This window comes from Eleutherodactylus coqui, chromosome 7, assembly GCF_035609145.1.
Source record: "Eleutherodactylus coqui strain aEleCoq1 chromosome 7, aEleCoq1.hap1, whole genome shotgun sequence".
Lineage (NCBI taxonomy): Eukaryota > Metazoa > Chordata > Amphibia > Anura > Eleutherodactylidae > Eleutherodactylus > Eleutherodactylus coqui.
Genome location: NC_089843.1, coordinates 60,501,959 through 60,527,531, shown reverse-complemented (window position 1 = coordinate 60,527,531; position 25,573 = coordinate 60,501,959). Strand labels below are relative to the sequence as shown.

The 25,573-nt window shown below is 42.1% G+C and overlaps 1 protein-coding gene across 2 annotated transcripts in view; it reads right to left on the bottom strand.

Annotated features, from left to right (window-relative positions):
* The window catches only part of CORIN (corin, serine peptidase), a 271,828-nt gene that overhangs the window by 12,430 nt on the left and 233,825 nt on the right, over positions 1-25,573 (bottom strand). For both annotated transcript variants that reach the window (XM_066573119.1, XM_066573118.1), the window contains exons 14-18: positions 24,242-24,355; positions 24,037-24,147; positions 21,463-21,592; positions 13,936-14,061; positions 2,646-2,695 (exon numbers count right to left, since the gene is read on the bottom strand). In XM_066573119.1, coding sequence (XP_066429216.1) covers positions 2,646-2,695; positions 13,936-14,061; positions 21,463-21,592; positions 24,037-24,147; positions 24,242-24,355 — 531 coding nt within the window. The remainder of the gene's footprint in view (positions 1-2,645; positions 2,696-13,935; positions 14,062-21,462; positions 21,593-24,036; positions 24,148-24,241; positions 24,356-25,573) is intronic.

Below are 25,573 nucleotides of genomic sequence, written 5' to 3'. Positions count from 1 at the left end.
TTTTCCTAGATCCATCCTTCCCAGAGCAGAATTGACTTTTGGTACTCTATCAGCTGAATATCTTACATCGTCTTCTGATATGACTTTCTAAGCAGTAAGGGTAAACTTTTTATTCATATTTGAGCCTTGCTTCCAGGACATTCATTTTGATTAATGGATCTCATGTCAGACTAATTCATTTATCTAAAATGTTCTTTAGTCAAGGGTTGCCATTTTGCTAAAGCCGACCTGATCGTTGCTGAAAAATGTCTGCATTTTAAGACACTTAAATGTGAATGTGGCGCTGTGAATTCTGATTTAAGCTGCCCTTTTTTTCTCCTGGTGCTGTTTTATATTCCTTTGTATCTTCCAGTACCCTTCATGAAGAAACAGTCAGCTGACCTTAGTGAGGATTTATTATAACAAGCGCTGACTTATATACTACAGGCGGCATTGTCTATTAAACAGAGGGCGGGTCAAAGTATTAATGGTTGAAATGTAAAAGTCAAGAGTTTGGACAACGCTGGCTTTAGTTAACCTTAATGGCCTTAAAGAGGACCTTTCATATCATTGGGACTGTAAAGCTTTGCAGCCATGGCCCTACTGAATGTTGTGCAGCTTTTCTTTTGTGCCTACTCCCTTCGTTCTTCCACAATGACCTTTGTTGGCTTTGGCTCCTGGTGCTGTGAATCTGTCAAGTGGGGGGTCTTCTCTGCTCATTGTCAATGGATGATGCAAGATTTAATTGTCAATGAGTGACGGGATTTGCCAATGACAGATTGATAGCACCGAATGTTCGAAACTAACAGAAGTCAGTGTGGAAGAATGGAAGGAGTTAGATACAGAACACAAGCTCCACTAGAGTCAGGAGACTGGGGCTGCAAGGTTATACAGCAAGTGTCACTTTACCCTTGGACATGAGAAGTCCTCTTTACAGGTTTTCTCTAAGGGTAGGCTATCAATATATAATTGATGGGGTCCAACCCCTAAGCCCAGCAGTAATCAGTACATTAAGGGGCAGCAGACCCTTCAGTGCAGCACTCTGCATATAACTATTCTGTGGTAGGTATACCGTAGTACAGACCATCAATGTAATTTTCCACAAAGGCCCTTTAATTATTAATTAACAAGAGGAATAAAATCTAATTAGATGGCCAAGTTGGCTCATAGTTGGCAAAGTGGCTTTAGTGGCAAGCTCTGGGATCATGAACTTGGACAAGAAAAGATCTGCATGAAAACTACATATTCTCCTCTCCACTAAGAAATCATCCTTCGATAATGTGTATGCTGGTCTTCGTGCCAGAGAAAGGGAACCACAGAGAACGATCAAAGAATGCATGATTAATGTTCACACTGGTACTGTCTCCATTCTGTCAGAGTTTTGGTGTTTTTGATAGCAAAATAGTAAATTCTTTAAAATGGGGTTTCAAAGACTAAACTATTAATGACCTATGCTTACAGTAGGTCATCAATAGTTGATTAGAGGAGGTCTGCTGCTTGAGATTCCGGCTGATCAACTGATTAAACTGGCAATAGTAGTTTAGTGAGCACTACAGCCTCTTCTTAGGCATGTGACATCACATTCATCAGTCACATGGCCTGACAGCATCTCAGACCCATTCAAGTAAATGGGATTAAGCGGTAATACCAGGCACAGCCACTATACAATGGACGGCACCGTGCTTGGTATGGACTGAAGCGGGAGTGGCACTCAACAAAGCGCTGCTGTCACTGGTCAGTGGGGATCTCAAGCGGAAGAACCCTGTTGATCAACTAGTGTTCACATATCCCGAAGATAGGTCATCAATAGCTTAATATTGGAAAACCCCTTTAAAAACAGATCATCCCCATCTATCAACCCACTGGTGCTTTCCACTCAGCCAATGACTTATGACTCTTTTTCTTCCTTATTACATCCTTATATTCCAGTCTGTAGGACATCTTCGATGTTGAACCCATTCTGTAGAACGCACTGCCTTGGAACCATTAGATTTGCTCTTAACATTCTCATTGTTGGGTCTAAATAGCTTGTACACAACCTGATGTGGTTACAGATATCTCCACTCCATGCTGTTCATAATTACCTCCCCTCAAGACATGGACTTAGTTAAGATACTGTCATTATGTATAAGCCCTGGTGAGCGCATGTTATAATGTGCCCCCTGATAGTACCATAGATGTGCCCTTTCTCTGGTTTTCTATGATAATTTTTAGTCTATTGGCACACTTGTGCAGTCTTTAGTCTTCAAGTGCTTCTTGAAAGCAGATGTTGGGGGCAATAAGGATAGGGCAGTTGTATGTCATCTGCCTGATCTCTTTGGTTCTTGGGGAAATAAGCTACTCTTGCAGTGGTTTTCCTCCTTCTCTGCATTCAGAACCCATGCCTGCTCAGCTGAGTTGAGAGTGTATGTGTATGGGGGTACCGGTCAAGGTAACTGTTGGTCGACTGAGCATTTGGCCAACAGCTATCTTATGTGTATGAGAAGCCTAAGTAGCATTTTGCTTAATCTACGTATCACTGCTATAGAAACCAGTTCCTATTCATTTTTGCCTTATCTTTAGAAAAAACATGTTATCATCATACAGTGTTATACAAAAAAAAACTTGGTTTTGGTCACCTGACTTTGGTACAAATTGTGGTAAATTAACAAAAAATACTTATTTACCTTCCTTGGTGCACAAAAGGGAAATTTTGCTTTCGCTTTCACACGACTGCCTGGTAACAGAAGACAAGAAGTTACTAAATGGTCAATTCTGATATCAAACAACTATTCAAATGATAGTGAAATAATGCACTATTCACATCTCGTTTTTATATGTGGGAAGTATACGTCTCTAATGTATACCACCGATGTGTCCATAGGCTACTATCATAATTTCTTGCAAATTACCTTCAAGATTTCTGGAAATACAGATATATAGGAAAATATGATTGCGGGAAAAGGAGCATGACGTTTCCAAAAATTCATAGCTTGAAGGGATTGTCTGGGTACATTGCCCCTATAACACCAACTGTGTTAAAATTCTAAAAAGAGCAGTACTTACGCCCCGTTTAGACAAAAGGAATGTCATTCAGAAAATCATTCAAATGAGTGAAGCTGAATGATAATCGTGCAATTTAAATGTGTGCCAACGACTGAATCCCAAACGAGAATTGTGAGGTTCTCGCTCATTGTTAAGCTGGCATAAAAATCATTGCCGGTTCGTGCTCTTCTTCTGCAGTTTAAACACTGATTGTTCAGTGTTTTACATAGGAATGTGAAACACTGAACGACTAGTACCCAAGGACTGCATGATTCTCAACAAGAGCCGTGCATTCTAAACAGTCTGCCCAAGTGGGAATAAGCTGGTGATGACATCACCAGCTCGTCCGTTTGGGCAAACAAGAATCTTGAGATTCTTGGCCCATGTAAAATGGCCATTACCCATTGTCTGTCGTGGGGATCCAGAGCTGTAGCCCCGCCATCCTCCCGTAGTTTGTTGTGGAAAATAATGCTACAGGAAGTCAGTTGACCGCTGAAGTCAATGTACATTTCATAGCATATATAGTAGAACAACTTTTACAGTTTTTAGCAATATTTATGAAGTCGCTTCAGATACAGAACATGGGGATCCTACTGTTCAATACTATGGACCGTTGTATGGAGCCTTAGTATGGCACTGTCATCTCCCTTAGAAACAATACTTCTAAGGGAGAATAACTTCATAACACGGTATGCAATGGAACATGCCATGATGCTTTTTTTGGCAGATTCTGTGTGAATGAAAAACCTGTGCATGAAATAACAAAGTTCAGGAAGGATATCGTTTCTCCTTAGGGAGAGCACCTGGAAGGTCTGAGGAGACTCATAAGGCCATCCATGCTCCTCTGGGAAATATGCAAATTAGAAGCTGGAACAATGCCTCCAATAGATGGCGCTGTAAAGGCATTGTTCCATCTTCCCATTTGAAATAACAACGATACACTGAGCCCACAGATTTGTATGTGTATTACGGCCATTAGTTTACAAACTGCTGACTTTTTTCAATTGCACATTTTGTAGCAAATCCACAGCAATATCCCCATGCATTATAAACAATGCTGCAATTTAGTAAAGCCCTAAATTCTACGTGGATTTTTTCCACAATATGTTGATGAGGTTTATAAAAACCCGTCCAAATGTGTTCTACTTTAAATGATTGAATCCACATTGAAAATGTGCAGCAATGCTGCAAAATATGAAACTATCCTAAGGCCGACTTCACATGGACATATGATCAATTGCGCCTTAGCACAATGTTTTTGTGCTATCAATAAGGCTGCTTTGCGTACATATCAATGCATCATACAGTCCATTTTCTTCCCGCAGGGCATGGTATTTTGCGAATGGCAAACAGATGCACTATTTAAAATGGCTAAGTAGTTCCAGATCTGTTCTTTTTCCAGCGCAGTTATGCAGCATTTCACGCATCTCCTTGCACATTGCGCACCCCTCAATGAATTCTATGCAAATACACAGGAAAATACAGCATGTTCTATCTTTTTTTGTGCGGCTGAAATGTGCACATAAAATATATGCATGTGAATGAGCCCATTGAAATCAATGGGTTTTATTCATTGCGTATTGTGCGCGCAAATACGTCCATGTGAACCCGTCCTTAGGTTACGTCCATAGCAAAAATTGGTGCGGATTTGCGTCAAAATCTGCATGTAAGATGAATTTTGGCCTGGGTTTTGATGAAGTTTTTACCCCCTCATTTGGAGAGGTAAACTCCACTCTGAAAATCCTCAGGATAAATTGACATGCTGTGGATTTAACCCTTTCCAATCCATTGTCTGACCTCTGAAGACATTATGATTTAAGGCTGTACAGCTCCGATGTTGGAAGATGTCCGTCAGGGTTCTCTTACTATATAGTGCCAGCCTGTCTGCTGTCGGAGCCTATCATCTCATGTAGTGCTGGCTTTAGCCAGCATATAGCGTCGTTGTATAACAGCAGAAAAAGAGTAAGCCCCCTAGGAAAACCAGGATACAAGTTGGATTGGAAAGGGTTAAAAGGTTAATTTATACCAAGGACTGAGATTTTTTTGAATTCTCATCCACTGCTGGTGCTGTAAAATGCTGCAGACTTTCCGCACCCAATACTGCTTCATGTTAATATACATTAATATGTGCCAGCACTTGCTGATATAAAAGTAGATGAGATCAGTATAGTTTTGATTCAACTTGGTTTATACAAGTTAGCCAGTAAGTATTGGATCTGTCAGCATGATCTTCAGAAGCTCGGCCCATGGATCTTCCTCCCTTTGCATTTATGAATCTACTGAATCTGCCAGGATGATATTACCGTATATACTCGAGTATTAGCCGACCCGAGTATAAGCCGAGACAATAAGTTTTACCACAAAAAACTGAGAAAACTCATTGACTCGAGTATAAGCCTAGCTATACTCGAGTATATACTAGGTAAAATAAAAACCTGTGATACTCACCTCCCAGCCGGCGTGTGTGTCTATGTGACAAGCTGCTTGAATTCTCCCCGCGGTCATCCCCCACCGTCCTCTCTGCTTGGCTCTGTCAGTGCTATGTAAGTAAGCGCTGTGATTGGATTGAGCGCCAGCCAATCACAGATGGCACTCGATCCAATCACAGTGCTAACTTGCACAACACTGACGGCTGGGGATTCGAAAGCCGAGCAGGGAGATGACAGCGGGGAGAATTCTAAAGCAGCTTGATTGGCTGTGAATAATCGAGTGTCTGCTGTGATTGGCTGACGCTCGATCCAATCACAGCTCTTACATACACAGAGCTGACGGCGGGGAATGACAGAGCCGAGCAAAGAGGATGGCGGGGGATGACAGTGGAGAGAATTTAAGCAGCCTGCCGCACTGCCGCCAGAGACACAGAGGCCGGCTGGGAGGTGAGTATGGAGTTTTTATTTTTTTAAGCCTTCCCTGACTCGAGTATAAGCTGAGGGGGGCTTTTTCAGCACACAAAAATGTGCTGTAAAACTAGGCTTATACTCGAGTATATACAGTAACTATTAGAAGGCTCTTTCTCTGTTCTTTTCTGATATGTTGACTGAATGTGACCTGCAAATAAATATCTGGGATAGTAAAATCTTCTGCAACATATGAAGGCTATCTACCTTATGGGCTGAACTCTCTTGATATTAAGCTAGTTTATATTTAGAAATGCATGATGTGTCTGTATTGTGCCATAAGTAATAGAAACCAGAAGTTTCAGAAGAACGCATATTATTAAAATTATCTTGTTTTCATGTGCCAGCCCTCTCTAATGAAAGAAAGGCATAAGTAGAACAAACAGAAATATCATATGATCACATGCAAATAGTTTAAAAATGATGAATATTTCGTTTTTATGGCAAATTTAGATTTTTCTCGGTTAATTAAAATTGCATTTACCAGGAAAATTTATTTTTTGAGCCTGATTTAAATATAAATCTGTGTTTCCCAAACTCCAGTCCTCACGACCCTCCATGACTTGATGATATCCTATAGACAGAACGCCTGGGCAATGTCTGAGGCACTGACAATAATTACATCACCTGTGCAACACTGAGGAAATCCAGAAATTCCTGGTTATGAGGACTGGAGTTTGGGAAACACGGATATAAAATCATGATGTAATTAAAGAATCTTAACATCAGTAAAATAAAATGATTTGCAAGACTGGAATACAGGGTTGATGTGAATGTGAACATTCGACTGCTAAAAATTGGTTATAAATTTTAATCGTCTTTGTGGCAGATTAGGTCGGTTTCACATTTGCATTGGAACATCCGGTTGAAGGTTCCGTCACAAATTCGGCTCAAAATACCAGAAGCTGGGTGAAAAAGGTATGGACCCCATTATAGTCAATCGGGGCCATCTGGTGCTTTTCGGTTCTGTCCAGCTGTTCGGCTGCGGAGATTCCCCTTTGCTGCTTCCCAAATGGAGCAGGAAAGCAGAATCCCCAATGCAGGTGTGAAACTACCCTTAACCATCCTTTAATAATTCTGGCATAAGGCAGTGAAAAATAAAAACTTCCCAGTGATCTTAGATCCTTATACACAATATATTTGTGAAGCTCTTCACATGACTTTGACTATTTTTGACGTGTAGAATAGTACAAAAACGGTTGAGCAGCCCCAGCAGAAAAATAGAAACGAGGAATAATGCCCACTTTTTAGAGAGTAGTAAGCTAGAGTTTCTTATAGAAGTGAAGGAAGGGGGTCCCTACGTGTAGTGGGTGCAGCCAACCCCAAGTCCCGTTATACCCAACTGAGTCAACATTTAAACCACCGCCGAACCTACTCCTAAGGACATATTGTCAGCGTCCAGACGTCTGTCCCCAGCAAGTACTGACAAAAAGGTCTTCGAACCTTGAAACGCATATACATGCTGGTTCAATAAGTAAACAGAGACATTTGGCCAATAACCAACTCATGTAGTGCTATTACACCAGTAGGTTGCGACATACACCCCCCACTTTTATTTTTCCAATCTGGAGCATGTGATTCTATTTGTTATGCAGATCTCTCCATCTTCCTAACTCTTTAAGGAGAAGCTGTTACCATTGTCTGCCACGTTACAGAAACAGTGGAGCTGCAACTCTGTCATGGTCATTTTTTCTACAACTCTACTAGCTCACATAACACTTCCCACTCCTTCCCTGCAACCCATTACCTTGCATTGTGGTTACACCTCTCTTGCACTAATTTCTAAAGCAAAATTTAAACAACCTGATCCTTTGCACTTATTGTAGTCCTGCTTTGGAAGAACACTGGGTCTTCCGCCCAAAGTTGAAAACTGATGGCAGAAGATACTACACGGGAGTCCACCTGAATGCATATATAGAACTATAGTACTGAACGCTAGCAATAATTGACAGAGATCCCCCAGTGGGAAGCAGATTGAGCAGGTCTATGACTAACCCAAATTGAAGGCTTCAGCCATTAAACTCCTAGGAAAGAATGCGAACCCTGGTTGGTACCTTAAGCCAAGGAGACCGCATGCCAATGAGTAAGACATTTGCCATTCTAATGACAGATTTTTGTTGGGCATGTATACTTTAAAATGGTGAATAGGAATAAAAAAAGTCTTTGCCATGAAGAACTATACTGAATGGCAGACATAACAATTCTGTATCACCTTTTACATGGAGAATAATTCAGTGATTGGTAATTGCAGTCTAATTGTGAATCGTCTTTCGTACATTTTTTTCTTGTTGTTGCCGCATGCTAACATGACCTTGTCATCACAAGTAATTCCAAAAATGAAAAAATGTGTGAACCACTATATAAAAGTGTTACTTGTCTAATGACTACAATAATTCACACTTATCACGAAACAACAGCTTAAATTTACAGCTAGTTAGATGTGGTGAAAAAAAATATGCTTCTCATTAGCAAATGATCCATCCATTGAGTTGATGATACTGTCATAAGTTAGAATGTGAAGGCGATAAGTGCTTGCAGAACGAAGCTTTGGAAGGCACAATCCCTTCCTATTATACTAAAAAACATGTGCGATTAAAGCAAAGATGGATGACAGACTGTAGACAAGTGGATATTTACAAGACCTGGATCCTAGCTATGGTACTTATGAAGTACTAACAGAAGGGCTACAGTATGGTAAATATATACAGGGTGTTCCGTTCAAATATCCCACATTCTATCAGTCTGCAGAGTAGAAAGTATGAATGGTAAGACAATGATACACACCAATAAACCTCTACATGTGCCCCAATTGGTAGCAAGAACAATATCCAGTCTGTACTCAACTTTTTGCCACATTCTCTCCAACATGTCCACTGCTACAGTAACAATTGTATCATGGATGTTGGCTCACAAATCTGGGAGATCATTCACTGTAGTTGTGAATACATGGTCCTTCACGTAATTCCAGAGGAAGAAATCCAGCAGAGTAAGACCTGGTGAACAAGGCGGACACCAAATTGGTCTACCTTGTCCAATCCAGCCATCTAGAATGGTTTTACTGAGAGAACGCCGAACATCCATAATCCAGTATAGGGGAGCCCCAGCTAGTTACTGTATGTTCACCGAAAAACATGACTGATGATTTTGTTCATTACAACACACCAAGCATATTTCAGACATGTTCTCTGTAGACATGGGGCTTTTCAGAGTACTATATCTGCACATTAGGCCGACTGACGTATCCAGACAGACGAAATGTGGCCTTGTCTGAGAACATGTTTCCAAGAAATTGACTGTCGGTATTAATACCATCAAGCATTTTGGTAGCAAATGCCTGTCTACGCAGCTTTTTGTCTTGTCTGGCTGCAGCTATTGGACAGTTATATAAGGATACAAATTGTCACAGTGCACCGCCACTGCTTACCCCGCTCACTTGCTGCTGGTGCTACAGTTCGTCGCTGCTGTCATGCACACCTCTCTCAGTCCTTTACTCACTCCCAAACTTCTGCCCATAGAGCTCACGCACGAACGTTCTCTCGGCCAGTACGTGCTCCCTAACCTGTCTCCCCCTCCAATCACATTCCTGCACCTGCTATATTAGGCAATAACTGCCTAGGGTGGGAGTAAAGGCCCATTTAGACGGGACGAGTGTCGGACAAACGATGCCCGACACTCGTCCCCGCACATACTAGCTGCTGTGCACCTGCTCGGGAGCTACCGGTAGTATTGTTAGCTCTCAGTGGGGCGGCTGCAAGAGATTTCTCTCCTCTCGTTTCCCTGCCCCTCTCTTTTGACATAACACAGCAGCAGAATGATCAGCAATCAGCTCATCATCCATCATTTATGCAGCATAAATGATGGACGATGAGCTCATCGTTCAGTGTAAATAGCAGCCATTCAGTACTGAACAGCCGCTGTGTTATGTCAATGGAGAGGGGTGGGGGAACGAGAGGAGAAAAATCTCCTGCAGCCGCCCCGCCTCCTGCTGGCTGCTCTGTGAGCGAGCCAGCGATACTAGCTTCCATGCAGGAGCATGGGGGCAAGGACACACAGGGACGAGTGTCGGGCATCATTTGCCCAACTTTTGTCCCGTGTAAATGCAGCTTAAACAATTGGTCTCCTATCATTGTGACAAAGCCCATGTTCATTTATTCCTGGTTTGACCCATGCCTGTTCTGACTATTCTGACTTCTGTGCTCCCTGACCCTGGTTCTGTATCTTGGACTCTGTTTCTGTCTGCCGCCTGCCCTGACCTAAAGCCTGGACCTTGTTCACACACCGGTGCTGCCAGCCATGACTCTAGCCTGTCTTTTCAGTACTTGCCTCGGCCAAGTGCAGCATCAGCAGCCACTGAACCAGGCGGTACAATAAATAGTCTTGATTGGCAAATTGATTTCCCCAGACTTCTCTGAAAGTGTGGCCGAATTTCTTCCACTTTCTCACTCCAAAAACTTTAATGAGCCCCTCCAGACTGTTTTATAACACTTACAGTCGCAATAATTGTATTTTCATCAGGCACATGTCTTCTGTACACCTTTTAGTATTTTCTTTGCATTGAAATTACGTATTTGGTTCTGACATACCACACTGCTGATCGTCCATGCACTTGCGGAGTCGCTACTTTGCTTCACACAACCGCGGTACTGCGCAGTGAGTGAGAACTTCAAAATAAGACAAAAGTTGTGAGACAAAAGGCCTTATTTATCAAAGCTATCGAGCAGTAAAACTACTATTAGACAGCTTTGATACATTCTATGAGTTTTCCTTTCATCTAGTGCTAATTACAATCCATCATTTGTCATAATTTTATCATATTGATTGATTAAAATGTAGGAGGTTAGAACAAAACATCCTGTACGTCCAGGAGCAGATAGACTATTTTGGCAGTAGAGCAAAGCCGGATTGCACTCATTGGTGGTGCTTCACGCAACAGAGAAAGTTAAAGGGGTTGTACTGAGACTACAGGAGATAATCAAGCTCAAGTGCTCTTCTCTTTATGATGGTTACACTGAGATGAGAGTTTAGGAAAGTTTATAGAAGTTTATGTAAACTGTCTTTCTAAGGTAGGGTACAGTAAAAACTCAACACATTATGCTAAATCTATGTATGTACTATAAGTATTACTATGGGGCTTTTTATATGTACAGCTAAATTACCCATAATGAGTTCTGATCAATGATATAGCAAGCTGTTTAGTGCTTGCTTAAATGGGTTGTACCAAAATCAACTTTTATCACCTATTCATAGGACAGGTGATTAAAGTCTGATCGGTGGGGGTCTCACTGCTGAGACACCCACAAATCCTGTGTCCCGCTCTTTTTACTTCAGGATTACTGCACCCACCACAGTGAAGAGAAGATTGAATGGGGTGGCAGTCAAGTGTCATACATGTCTATCTTATGTGGATGCACTGTGCAAAACTGTCATGTCTATTTTCTTATGTATGTTGCACAGCTGCAGCATCTGAAGGGTTAACTCCCTTAAAATCATTGCCTGTGAGCTCTGCTGCATGCTGAATGTATCTATCTTACAGTGTCATGTGACGTGGTGTAGATGAATCTATAAGTATGAGTGATTGGGTTCCAGAAGGTAGTTCCATCTTGTCTGCTGAGAAGCACCCATCTTCCATCTGAGGGTTTGCTACCACAGAGGCACATGAGGGCACCATCAGCCCGTTATGTTGCTGAAGATGAAGGAGAAGGAAAGACTGCATCTTTAAGAGAGGACTGAGAATGGGAGTAAGTGAGCCTAAGTGTTTTTCCCCCAAAGGTCCTATTGCCAGAGAGCCTTTGTAGGTAACTACCTCTTCTAGTGACTGTGTATTTTCTCAAGCAAGGCCAGTGCAGAAGTCTATCAAACTTCTGAAAATAATCTTTAGTCTGTTTATGATTCCTGTGCGGCCGTTTGAAGTCTGGATCACTGTATAGTGGTACACCTTTAACTGACACCCATGTATGCTGAAGTCTATGAGAGCAGGGTGATAATTACTGCCATTCTGTGGCCATTGACTTTCATGTCAAGTATTGCTGAATATTTACTAAGTTTTCCTGCACTGTAAAGTCTGCCTGCTGAAGTTTGTTGTACCGTGTTTATAAAGTCACTAGTAAAGTTTTACCGGGCCTCTACCGTTCCGGAAGACCCGAGGTACTATACACTTGTCCAGTGTGAGTAATCCGCTGTTTATGAATGCCGATGTGTGGAAAAGTGGCGTCATGAACTGACAACTACTACCCCCCTCATCCTGAGGACTATTGGCCCTATCCTTTGCTGCGGTAACTCCCTCTGGGACCAGGAGTTGGTAAGTGCCACCATGACAGGTCCATGCACTACACCCTCCCAACTCCAGCCATATGCTAGGGTAGTGAGTCATTCCCTACAAAATCACAGGACACGGCAACTATTTTTGGCCTCACGAACAGGCTACCACACTGCTCCATTCATTTTAATGTGGCTGAAAGATATAGCTGTATACAAGTGCTTGGCTATCTCTGGCAGTCCCATTGAAAATGAATGGATAGGACTTTAAGGACTTTTAACTCTCGACAATTGTCAGAAAAAAACTGCACAAACAACCATTCACAACTTAGTCATTTGTGCACCCATTATTTTCCATTATTGCTGGCAGCGCATCCTGTTTGAGAATCTGTTGCCGTCATTTCTGTGTCTACCTAAAAGGTCCAAACAAAGACAATTAACCAAATTATCGTTTGTCATGTGATCACTTGGCACGATAACACTGTGCAATTGTTGGCAACGGAGGATCAGTCATACAAGAACCAACCCTTGTGAAAAGTCCCTTTAAGATATTCATCTGACTATACTATGTCACTGAAATGTCTTCTATTTCCTCAAGACTGTTTCTCAAACGATGGAACATCTGGTTCTTGTTACTTCCCACTTACATTTGTTGCCAAGGTGAAATAACAATTAAAAAATTACTTTACTGAAAATAAATACATGTCATGCTTCATTTCTCGCTCCGAAAGTGAAATCAACGGCTGCCAGTTTTTAACTGTGATGAAACTCATTGTTAATGACAGCAACAGTATAATTTTTTGTAAAACAACCATAATGTTAAATAGTCTTGTATAAAAAGACAAAATTATTATAGAGGTGATAGCTTTATTGGCTAACCAGAAAAATTATATATGCGAGCTTTCAAGGCTACTAGGCTTCTCACCTGGCGAAGAGGACTAGTATCTTTTGAGAACTTGCATATATAATTTTTCTGGTTAGCCAATAAAGGTATACCCTCTATAATACGTTTGTCTTTGACCACTGTGCCAACTAACCAGTTTGACTTTGGGCTAAACCTAAGGGCGTTATCCCGACGGTATTCATCCTTTAACCCCTATAAAGGGATCTGGTCTTCACTGTGGGAAACTGAACATGCCGCTACTTCCTGGAATAGTCTCGGTGTAGTAGGCGGCTGACCCACGGCAACGCACTACAAGACCGGCCATGGCGCACAGTCAGGATATGGTCCAATGTTGGGGCTGGAGGCTATAACCAAGATCCCAGTCACAACTCCAAGGGTCGGAGCAGGCAGAGTTCAAACAAATTTAGGTAACGATTTCAAGGGTCAGAGCAGCAGAGTTCAAGGAAATCCAAATAACAAGTCCAAGGGTCGATGCATGGAAATCAGAAGCAGAATACCTTCTCTGGGAGCAAAAAGCAAACAAACACCAAAGCTCAGGCAAGGAGGAGCATCTCTGCCCCAGTTAAAGAGGATGGCTCATTAGCTTGTAGCTGGGCTAGGGGCACTGGGAAGGATTAACTTCCACAGTGCTTAAGGATTATGCTAGGTATAAGGTCACATTATGCAAAAAAATTTTATTCGTAAAGGATTTTGTTACCATATGAGAAAACAAAGACTGTGTGCCGGTAAACGCCTAACATATACAGGTCCATTATACAGTTAGTAACAGCATGAGAGTGAGATATTATTATAAAGTTTGCTCATTAGGTATATAGGGTATATAGCAAGAAAGGATGAGTAGATCAGAATGTTGAATAATATATCTTAATTTCTTACCCTGGTAACAATAGTTCATGGAAAGCAGATCCATTGTGCGTCCTCCACTCAGGTTTGAGATGCAACAAATCATTATGCTCAAAGTGATGCGAGTTGATAGGTGTAACCACAGTCATGGAGGGACCTCTGGAAGACATTGAAATGTTGACTATTGGCATGATGAAATATATTGCCAGAAATCAAAACTGGCTGATCAGTAACCCTTTAAGGGGGTTATCTGGGGTGAGAAAAACTTACCCTATCTAATCCAGGTTCAATGATGCGGACAACTCCCCTTCCATCCTGGTTCTGAGGTCCGGTCATATTGTATGGATTCTGCCTCTCTCTCTCTTGCTGTTGGTGATGTTATTGTAGGTAGCTAACTGGTACATTTCAATAACTAACCCGGCCCCCTCTATGACACGGCTGATGCACAGGCAAAGAAGAGGGCTGGCTTTGTTACTGAAATTAGCCAATTAGCATACTGCAATGGTGTCACCACAATGAGAGGGGAGGAATCCATGCCATATATTCCAAGGTCAGAACCATGAGAGAATTAGAGGTACCAGCACCACTGGACCTGTACTAGATAGCTTAAGTTTTTCTTTCTATAGACAACCTCTTTAAAGGAATTTTTCAACAAAAAAAAAACATTGCTGGCAGTGCGGGGTTGCATTACAAATAGAGATGAGCGAACGTACTCGGATAGGCACTACTCGTCCGAGTAATGTGCCTTATCCGAGTACCGCTGTACTCATGCTGAAAGATTCGGGACGCGCTGCGGAGCGGGGAGCTGCAGGGGAGAGCGGGGAGGAACGAAGGGGAGATCTTTCTCTCCTTCTCTCCCGCCCGCTCTGCCCCGCTCCCCGCTCCGACTCACCTGTCAGCAGCGGAGCGCCCCGAATCTTTGAGCACGAGTACAGCGGTACTCGGATAAGGCACATTACTCGGACGAGTAGTGCCTATCCGAGTACGTTCGCTCATCTCTAATTACAAATAAAAAAAAAAAATAGTGCTCACCTCTTTCTGCTGCGCCGCTTCTCTGCCGCCGACGGCCAGCACTCCAGTCTTTTGTTTACTTCAGGCTGTAGTGGTCATAAGGTTGTTTACTCCATGACTACTTCAGCCAAAAGAAGGCTCAACAGGGATGTCATCAGTGACTACATTAGAAGCCCATGGGACAGGTATACGGGACATTACCAGTCACATATCAAATGCTGTGAAAGAGGCGATCCAGCACCATGGTGAATATATAACTTCTATATAGTTTTGGGCATGGAGGGCCAAAATTATATAAAAAACAAGTTGGAATACCCCTTTGATTTTTCATCACCAGATTCCAAGAGCTTTTTCCATCGACTTTTCCACACTGATTCCAGCTGTAATGTTAACTTTCTGTATTATGGAAAGTTCTGCAATTCTTAAATAGGCTTCCTGTATCAGTTCTTCAGTTTTCAAGATCTCTACTTGTAGCCACTTAGGCTGGATTCACACGACCGTATTTGCATGTGTATTTGTACACACAAAAATTGTGAATCATATGCAGTGAATAGAACCCATTGATTTCAATTGGTCAGTTCACACGTACATATTTTGCGCGCGCAATTCCATCATTCAAAAAGTACAGTAAAAAACTTAGCTGTTAGAGATGAGCGAATATACTCGTTTCGAGTAATTACTCGATCGAGCACCGTGATTTTCAAGTACTTCCGTACTCGGGTGAAAAGATTCGGGGGGTGCCGGGGGCGGGGTGAGGCGTGGCGGAGCGGGGGGTAGCAGCGGGGTACAGGGGGGAGCCCTCTCTCTCTCCCTCCCCCACCCACTCCCTGCTGCAACCCCCCACTCACCCACGGCGCCCGCCGAATCTTTTCGCCCGAGTACTCGAAAATCGCGGCGCTCGGGCGAAAAAGGGGCGTGGCCGAGTATGTTCGCTCATCTTTAGTAGCTGTGTGCGGTGATCATTACAGTTACAGAATAGTTATCTGAGCTCAGTTTTCTTATGAGCCATGATCAGCACAGATTTTCATCCTTTGGAAGAAAGCAATAAAAGTGCCAATTAAGTGACTGCAAACAGGGATCTTGAAAATTGTGAAGAACTCATACAGAAAGCCTTTTGAAGAATTGTAGAACTTTCTATATACACCTTTAAGATAGATAGTTTACTCTACGTAGAGTATTTTTGGTGCATTAAAAAAAATTGTGACTTGGCCTTACTAGAATAACAAATTATCGCATAGATAGAATATTACTATGTACAATATTAATGGTTTTCAGCATAGTATTTAAACACAATGTCACAATACAGTGAATAGTGGTTAGAGACTATGGCATTAGCCTTCTCTAGTTATATGATCAATATTGTTATTAGGCAATAGCAACTGACAGTTACACTCTTCCACCAGAAATAATTGGATACCCGAGCAAAAATAAAAGAAAGTAGTAATTATGTACATACACTTAGTGGAGCCTCCTCTGGCCCTAATGACATCACATGCTCTCCATGACATACTTTCTACTAACGTCTAAAACACTTCAGTTGGTATTTCCCTCCATTCATCCTGCAAATGTCTGGCAAATTCTTTCAAAGAAGATGCATTGACCTGTACAAGATGGTACAAGAAGCATCATCATTGGACAGTTCAGCAATGGCAGGAACGTTCTACGGAGTGATGAATCATACTACTCTATCTTAAATCAGATGGACGTACCTGGGTGCGGAGGAGTCTGGGGAACTCTTTTTGCCCGAGTGTGCTGTACCAATAGTTAAGTACGGCGGAGGTTCCATTATGGTCTTGGGTTTTATGTGGCATGATCTCGGTCCGTTGGTTGTAGTCACAAGAAGCATGAACACTGAGGTGTACCTTGACATTCCAAACAATAATGTGGTAATACTCTGCGAATGATCAACAATCCTTCCAACAAGGCATGTTATGTTGGTTTGATGATATGTGTCGCAATCTGGCGCAGGACTAGAGTCACTTGTTGTAACTGCTGATGGTGGGACACAAGGTCAAGGAGGCACCTGGGGTTTGGTATACGAGTTGGCAGTGCAGCGCAAAGGGTTCAAGCGGTAGCAAAGTCAGGAGGAAAAAGCTGGGGCCTGGTGCATAGGATGCAGTGCAGCACAAGGGGTTAAGCAGTAGCAAAGTCAGGAAGGAAAGCCAGCGTCTGGTACACGAGATGGATGATCTGTTTATAGAAGGGCAGCTATGTGAGAAGATAGCTTGGTTAGAGGCACAAGGCACAATAAACAAAGAACGACGGAGTGGCGGGGCCAGGCTTTCATAGGGTAACTACTCAGGAAGCAGGGTGTAGACAATCAAGAAAACAGGAGCACGAACAAGGAACAGGAACAAGGTTTATCAGGGGAGCTGTCCAGCAGGCTGAATGGCTCAATGGGAAGGCCTACTGCTAGAAGTACAAGAGGTTGCGGGAACGTTGGGTCAGGAAATATGAACAGCATCCAACTTTTCTGAGAGAACTTGCTAGACGTTTGTAGGATGAATACCTGCTGAAGTGTATGAGACATTAGTAGAAAGTATGCAATGGAGAGTATCCTATATCATTAAGGCCAAAAGAGCCCCACCAAGTATTAACATATGGAAATAAATATTATTGATTCTTGCTCAGGTGTCCAATCACTATTGGTAGGAGAGTGTATTTTCAAAAACACAACAATTGCAGCCAACAACTTTAGATTTTGCTGCTTCCTTGAAACTTCTACTACAAACTTCAGAACCTATTATATAAATTGTACCTAAATGGATATAATACACAGCCTTTCTCCTTCATGGAAGGTTAAGTAACATCCATGAGATTGCATCCATTGTGCAGTATCTGAAAAAGTAACGGATCTCCTCATATAATTCCCTGTTAGTTAAGGCTAGCACAACTTGGATAACATTACTTCAAATTAAAAAAAAAAATCTTGGCACATGTTATAGAGATGGCTGCCATATGAGGATGTTTTAAGTGCAACTGGCAGAGCCGACTAGTCCCTGGTGCCCAGATCTTACTTGGTATATTGGATGCTGTATTTCATATAATCCCTACCAGGCTTATGAAATGATTATCACACTCTGCTTTTGCCAATATCTGCATAGGTGGACGCTAAGAACTGTATAAGAAGAAAGAAAGAAGAAACAAATCTTCCCATTGGGTTCTGCTATTGACTATAATGCACCTGTATCGGATGTCTGTAGCTCTAAAAAACTAATGGTAGTACTGATGAGAAATTAAATACATTAAAAAAAACCTGAAAACCACTTAATTAGTCCAGAACTTGTTTTTCTATACATTTGTATCAGATGATCCACTTAACACCATAGGAGAGATTAGGTGGCAGTAACAGTAGTAAACATATCAAGTGTCCAAACACATTAGTGTTCAGTCATTATACTGATGATACAGTACCCATCTATCAAAGTGGGGGTCTCATGAGGATAATTTCTTTTCAAATACCCAAATACAGAATACAGTTGCAAGAAAAAGTAAGTGAAACCTTTGGAATTACCTGGATGTATGCCCTGATTACTAGTAAAATATAGTCTGGCTGCATGGCCAGCTTTAGCAATGTGTGACCCGTGCGCCAGCTACCGCCTTGTGGGCGATGGGGGGGCACTAGGCAGATGTCAACAGGAAACAATCACCCCCTTAGGTCTGCCCAGCTAAATGAACCTCTTCCTCCATGGGGCAGCATTTTGCTATTCAAACCATCCTCCTCCTGGCTCTATAGCCTACTCTCTGATGATCCAAAATGCCGCTGTCAACCCATTGGCGCCATCACAGAACAATTGCTAAGTTTTGACACTGTACTTATGCAATAAACTTGGTACTGGGGCTGAATTAATGCTATGATCTTGATTCTAGTGCAGTATTTATATACTGAGCTTCACTCTGGTGCTGTGTTTATGTACTGAGTTTGTTTCTGGTACTGTATTTATGTTATGGGCTTGATTTTGGTACTGTATTTATGTACTTACTTTGTCTTCCTGCATTGTAGATGCTTGTTCAATGTCCTCAACAAAATATATGAATGGTACAACCGAGCTACCATATGTGTTAGGGTGCATTCACACGAACGTATATCGGCTCGGTTTTCACGCCGAGCCGATATACGTTGTCCTCGTGTGCAGGGGGGGGAGGATGGAAGAGCCAGAAGCAGGAACTGAGCTCCCGACCCCTCTCTGCCTCCTCTCCACCCCTCTGCACTATTTGCAATGAAAGAAGGTGGGGCGGGAGCAGGGCTAAGTTCCGAGAATTAGCCCCGCCCCGCCCCACCTCTCCCCATTGCAAATAGTGCAGAGGGGCGGAGAGGAGGCAGAGAGGGGTCGGGAGCTCAGTTCCTGCTCCTGGCTCTTTCATCACCCCCCCCCCCTGCACACGAGGACAACGTATATTGGCTCGGCGTGAAAACCGAGCCGATATACGTTTGTGTGAAAGCACCCTTAGATTGTGTTTGTCTATAACCATGGTGCTAGATAATAATCAGACCATATTTTATTAGTAACCAATGCAGAAATTCAGGTAAATCCAAACACTTTACTTACTTTTTCTTGGTACTGTATGGAGGTCATAAAGAGGGGTGATAGTGAGGTACAGCAAATTTGAAATACTTGCATTTATCAAAAGGCTGTTAGACTCAAACCCCTGTTATTAGCATCAATAGATAGTGATGTGTCTCATCTCTGGATTCTTGCTTCAAAAACTACACTAAATGAAAAAGTTGTAGCCAGGCGCATTCTGTTACAGTGCTTTCAGCATCAATATTCTCTAGACGCTTGCTTGGGTCTAGCATGACCTCATGATGTCAATACTGGACCCATGTAATGTGCCTGCCGGTGCATGTGCATTGCCCTTTGACACTGGATGCCATGGGAGAAACTTTCCCCTTCAGGTGATAGCGCTGATGGGCTAACTAAGGCCAATGACAGCCCAGCCAGCCTATCAGTTTCTATCTGATGGTACTTATGCTGTCTCCTCCTAACAGAGGATGCCGGTTACACATGCTTGTGTGCTGAAACACTGCAGTTGTATATGGTTGTGTGCCTAGAACTTCTAGCTAATCTCTTAGAATGTGTTTGCTTTTCTTGTACTTTGGTCCCTGTCTGTCTGCTTTTATGCTAGTGATTACAATGTTTCCCCAAAAGTAAGCCCTAGCCTGATTTTGGGGGAGGCTTGAAATATGAGCCATACCCTGAAAATAAGCCCTAGTTACACTACATAACAGCCATCGCATTGGTTCATCAAGCGCTGTATTGATTGGCTGAGCAGTGGTCAAAGAACCAATCAACAACCATCGTATTGTGGAGGCGGACTTTATAAATTGGCTGAGCTGCGGTCAATGATGCAATCACAGCCATCACTTTCTGGAGACAGGATTTATGAATCCCATAACCAGAAAGTGATATTGTATGAGCGGCCGAGGACTGCGGGAACCAAATCAGAGTTCTGGAAAGGGCAGGGACCTGGACCATGCCTGCTAGGTAATTATAATAAGGCCTCCCCGAAAATAAGACATAGTGCCTCTTTTGGGGCAAAAATTAATATACGACAGGGTCTTATTTTCAGGTAATTCAGCTAAGTAATATACTGTATGTCTAACAAATTTACTAAAAAAAAGAGTTTAACATTAGAGATGATCGAACATGTTCGGCCCCGCCCCTTTTCGCCCGAACACCGAACTTTGCGAGTACTTCCGTGTTCGGGCGAAAAATGTTCGGCGGTCGCCGTGGCAGCGCGGGGGGGTGCGGCGGGGAGTGGGGCGGAGAGGGAGAGAGAGAGGGCTCCCCCCTGTTCCCCGCTGCTGCCGCCCGCGCTGCCACGGCGACCCCCGCCCCCCGGCGGCCCCCGAACCTTTACGCCCGAACACTGAAGAGTTCGGGAAAGCCGGTGTCCGGGTGCGTAAGTGTCCGTTACGGACACGTTCGATCATCTCTATTTAACATGTATTTTTCTAGAGTGGAAACACTTTAGGCCATGGTTGTAGTAGTTCTTGGTTCTGAAGGAGAAAAATTATAATTGAAAGCCCCCTGTTTTGCTATATTATTAGATTATCAGTTTATAGACCATTTGCCACAGTCCAAGGGTGGAGTTTAGTCAGACACTCACTGAGGGGTCATAGATGAACTTTGACCAATAAAGACTTGCTCTATCAAGCTAGACAGTTGCTGACTGTGTAAAGGTCAATAGTAAAAGACAACATCTGCATATAGGAATGTATCCAATAGAATTAATCTACAAATGTTAACCATCCAATCGAGATGAGGACTTGATGTGCATAATGTAGAGTTTATGTATATGTAAAAACAGAGTGGACCTCCAATTATGTGAGCTTTAGCTTGAATTTTGCTCCTGGTCAGCTGTGAATGAACTTCAATATCCCTGAAGACTCCGTCTCTAGTGCTCGATATCCCACAACATTTTCTGTTCTAATATGAAGGTTAAACATTTCAATGATGAGGGTGAATCCTACAAATGAAGAATCATACAAGTCATTCTTCCTTTGTGGCCCATAGTATTTATTATGACTACAACTACTGACCTTACCCTAAACCCATTTGCTTGCAGACCCATTGAGATAACTCTTCTTCCCATTCATCAGCACACACTTCATAGTCCGATGCTGCTCTGTGAATTAGCAGGGATGACAATGAACTCACATTGTTTGAGGCAGAAACTGAAACATAAAATGCAAAATAATAATGTGAAAGTTTAATTAACTGCAGCTATTCAAGCTTGGATTGAATAAGCAAGGTGAGATCTGTTTTGTTTTATGCTTAATTAACTACAGGAATCTTTAATTGCATGTTTTATGTACTTTCCATTACTTAAATGGGTTGTATCATCGGAGACAAACCCTCTCAGAATGTGCAACTGGGGCAAACAGTTGATCTCCCTGGGTCCAACCACTGGAACCCCTGGCAAAAAGTTGAGGAAAGCCAAAGCCCACCAAACAAGACAACCATCCAATTAAATGTCTACCTTGGAATACAGAGAATATATAGAAAGAAAGAAACTGGTTACGGTGCAAATGTCCAACCATAAACTCTGAGACTAATGGAGACAGTTCCACTTCTCTTTATTGACTGTTACTCAGCAGAAAGAACATAGAGATCCCTTGCTCAGCTTAGCTAGGGAGGAGGGTGGGAAGGCACACTATCAAGATAGTGACACAGTTTAGGTTACGTTCTTTCTACTGGAAACAATCAATAAAGAGAAGTTGAACTTTCTCCATTAGTCTCGGAGTTTATGGGTTGGAAGTTTGCACTGTCACCTGTCTTTTCTTCTATGCATTCTCTGTGTTCGCACCCTCCCAGGCTTTATGCACTATTCTTCCTAGTTTGGCAGCACTTCCGTTATCCCTTTATTTCACAATATTCGCTTTGGGGCAGCTCCACCTTTTTCTTTATATCCTGCCTTTTTTAATACAAGGACAGCACAAAGTCTGCCAGAATGAAAGCCGCACTTACATAGGTGCTCTCTGTTGCATTGTCATAGAGGGGGTTCTCAAGTGGAGGAACCCCCCTATAACAATCATATGTCCTAATTGAGCATATGAATAGGGGTTGTGATTTTGGCACAAGCCCTTTAAAGGGGATGTGTCAAGATGCACAGCCCCTTTGAGAATGTGGAGCTTGGGGAAATCAGTTGCTGTCCCTGACTTCCACTTTTGGCACCTCCAACAAACAGGTGGCTTTACTAGGAAAAGACATGGCCAGCCTGATACTTTCCCTGCACTGCGGACATCATGGCTGACATTGCTGCCACTCTCTTTATTTTGATTTATTTTATTTTCTTGGCTTGGGAGGATTGGGCTCTTAGCTGTAGATAGTGACCTGGGAGTGATTGTGCCTTAGTTCCTCTAGAGCATTTTTTGAGGGATGCATTACGTCTAGGGATCCGATTAGAGGATCCACCTTAGTATAGAGGCCTGCGTGGTTCCTGATGAAGTTAGATGTCTAATTGAAACGTTGAACATTTAATGATATTCATCAAATTTCAACCAAAGAGTCTTTTCTTCCAGCCATGTCGAAGTTCTGAAGAATTACTCTCTCTCTCTAGTTAGAGCATCCAATCTGTTGTTTTGGCTTAACTAGGGACTCATCCAACAGGCAGATATATGGTTGTGTGAATGATTGGGTTCTGTTGCTTGATCCCCACCAACCATTTTATTGGGTGTAGTAAGCATTCTAAATAGGTATATCTCCTTCTTCTAGTTGTATTAAAGCCTTGAAGTATTACTCCTTTTGTCTAGTTAGGGCATCTATTTGCCATACTGGCTCAACTAGGTCCTCATGCAACAGGCAGTATTAGGGTGGTGTGCATGATTGAAATCTGATCCTGTTCCCTACCAACCACTATACTGCATGCATTAGGCGCTCCATAGAAGCAGATTTCACTCTATAGGAGTATAGTGGACTAGGCGATTTGTGTACATTTGTGTGCATACTTATCTCTTGTCCTCTTTTTTGTGGGTCATTTCCTACCCAATCCCTGCTGCTGCCCGCGGGGTAGTGTTTATATGTTTTTTTTTCTATTTGTTGGTATAAAGCCCTTGGTTTTATGTAATAATCATTAAAAGTTAGATTTTGAGGGTTCTTTTTCTGTGAAAGGGGGAGAAAAAAAACTAAATACATTTGTTATAGTTATAATCGTACTGACACACGGAAAAAAAGTTATTGCATCATTTTTTTGTAACAGTGTAAAAACAATACCCCCGCAAGATGGCACAATTGCCTTTTTTCCCCATTTCTATTATTCCCTTACCTTCCCCTCCTCCTGCCATCTACATAAGGGTATAATACAGTAGATAGTGTATTTATTTATTTGTATTTATGTATATTTTTTCTTGTCTTGTCAGAGGCTTTTGGTATCAATAAAGATATATTTCAGAAAGAGGATTCTTTAAAGGAAGTTTTTCGAATTTCAAATAGCCAAAAATCTACAATACTTTTTTGATGTTTCTCCATTGCGGCATTACTTTAGGACTACCTCGCTTCAAATAATGCAGTGTTGTCATTGATACTAAAACTTATAGCAAATCATTTAAACAAATGTAATGGACTGAAAACCCTTTAGTAGTAAATTAGATTATTTTGTGCCTCCAGTCTGCCTACTTACCACATTTCCATTCATCAGAACTGTCTGTACAATCCACTCGCCCATTACACCACATATCCCGAGAGACACACTCATGATTAGTGCATTCAAGCTCATCTTGGGTGCAGGAAGCTGTAAAAGTAACATCAAATTAAGACTATCCACATATCAAACTTATGGAAATGGAAATAAGCTTAGATTGTTTGTAAATATATCCAAAACTTACAGCAGTTCTTCTCCTCCAACTCTTCAGGACAGTCTGGAAAGCCATCACAGATCATGGAATGTTTGATGCACATCTTGCTTCCGGGACATCCCCACAAACCTCTCTCTGTACAGTCTTCAGAAAAAGAAAGATTTCCTCTTGTAATAGAACTTTCAATCACACGCCAATAAAGATTTTGCAACATATACTGCAGAGTAAATCCATGTCATACACAGTTAAACAAAAAATGTGAGCCTCTGTCTCAAGCCTCAACTCCCTCCCCCTGATGATCAGCGCTATGAATTTCTATGATCTCTTATGAACATTTAAAAGCATTTACAGTAGGGTTGCCAAAGACTTGTAAATTTATAAAAAATACCTAAAAATAGTGGACTTTTGCAAGTATCCATGAAATAAAAAGGAGGTGCGTGTTATTTTTATATTTTCCTGAAAATGGGGGTGCATCTGTAGATCCACACACCGAGTTCGATTTGGAGAAAATGTCCTGAGGATAGTTCATCTATAGTATAGAAGTAGCAGTGCCTGCATTACCAACCCAGACCACTGCAATGTGTACGGAGCCATCTGCTTCCTATACAGCTGTTCCTATCCTGCAGACTCCCACTGATCAATTGATGACATATTCTGAGGATAGATCATCAAGAGTGTAGAGATGGACAACCCCTTTAATGTGCTTTAGGATTCAGAATCAGCTAATATCTGCAACTTTGGTGATCTAGGGTAGTGAAGGAATTAAAGGGATTCTATCACCAGCTTCATGAAGTGTAACTCACAGCTGTGCTGAGTCATGGAGGTGGGGCATGCCAACTTCTCCCTGCCTGCATCATTCAGATTGACAGCCCTCTCCCTTTTGTGTATAGGGAGAGAGCTGTCACTCTGCATTCTGCGGGCAGGTAGAGGCCAAAATGGCTTACCTCTGTGACTCAGAGCTCAACTCTGAGTCACACTTTATGAAAATGGTGACAGAATCCCTTTAATGTCTGCATCATTGGTGGTCTATATCAGAAAATGGATTACTGACAGGATCTCTGGTGGTTTACAGCAGAGAAAGGGTTAATAATAACACCATCCCAGGCAGTGTAGGGCTATAAAGGGAATAAAGCATATCACTTTCAAATGACTTTTCAGAATAAGCTGCTGTGTGTGTGTATTTTTAACAATTATGTGATCAGTATTCTGCATTTATCAGCAGTTTTCTATTCTGCAGGGTATAGATTTAATTTGATCTTAGCTCCAGCAACATGTCTGTTTTGTCTCTTCCTCCTCCTCTACCTCTCTATAGACTTCTATGGGCAGCATGAGTCATCATTTTGCTTCACTTCCTGTTCTACA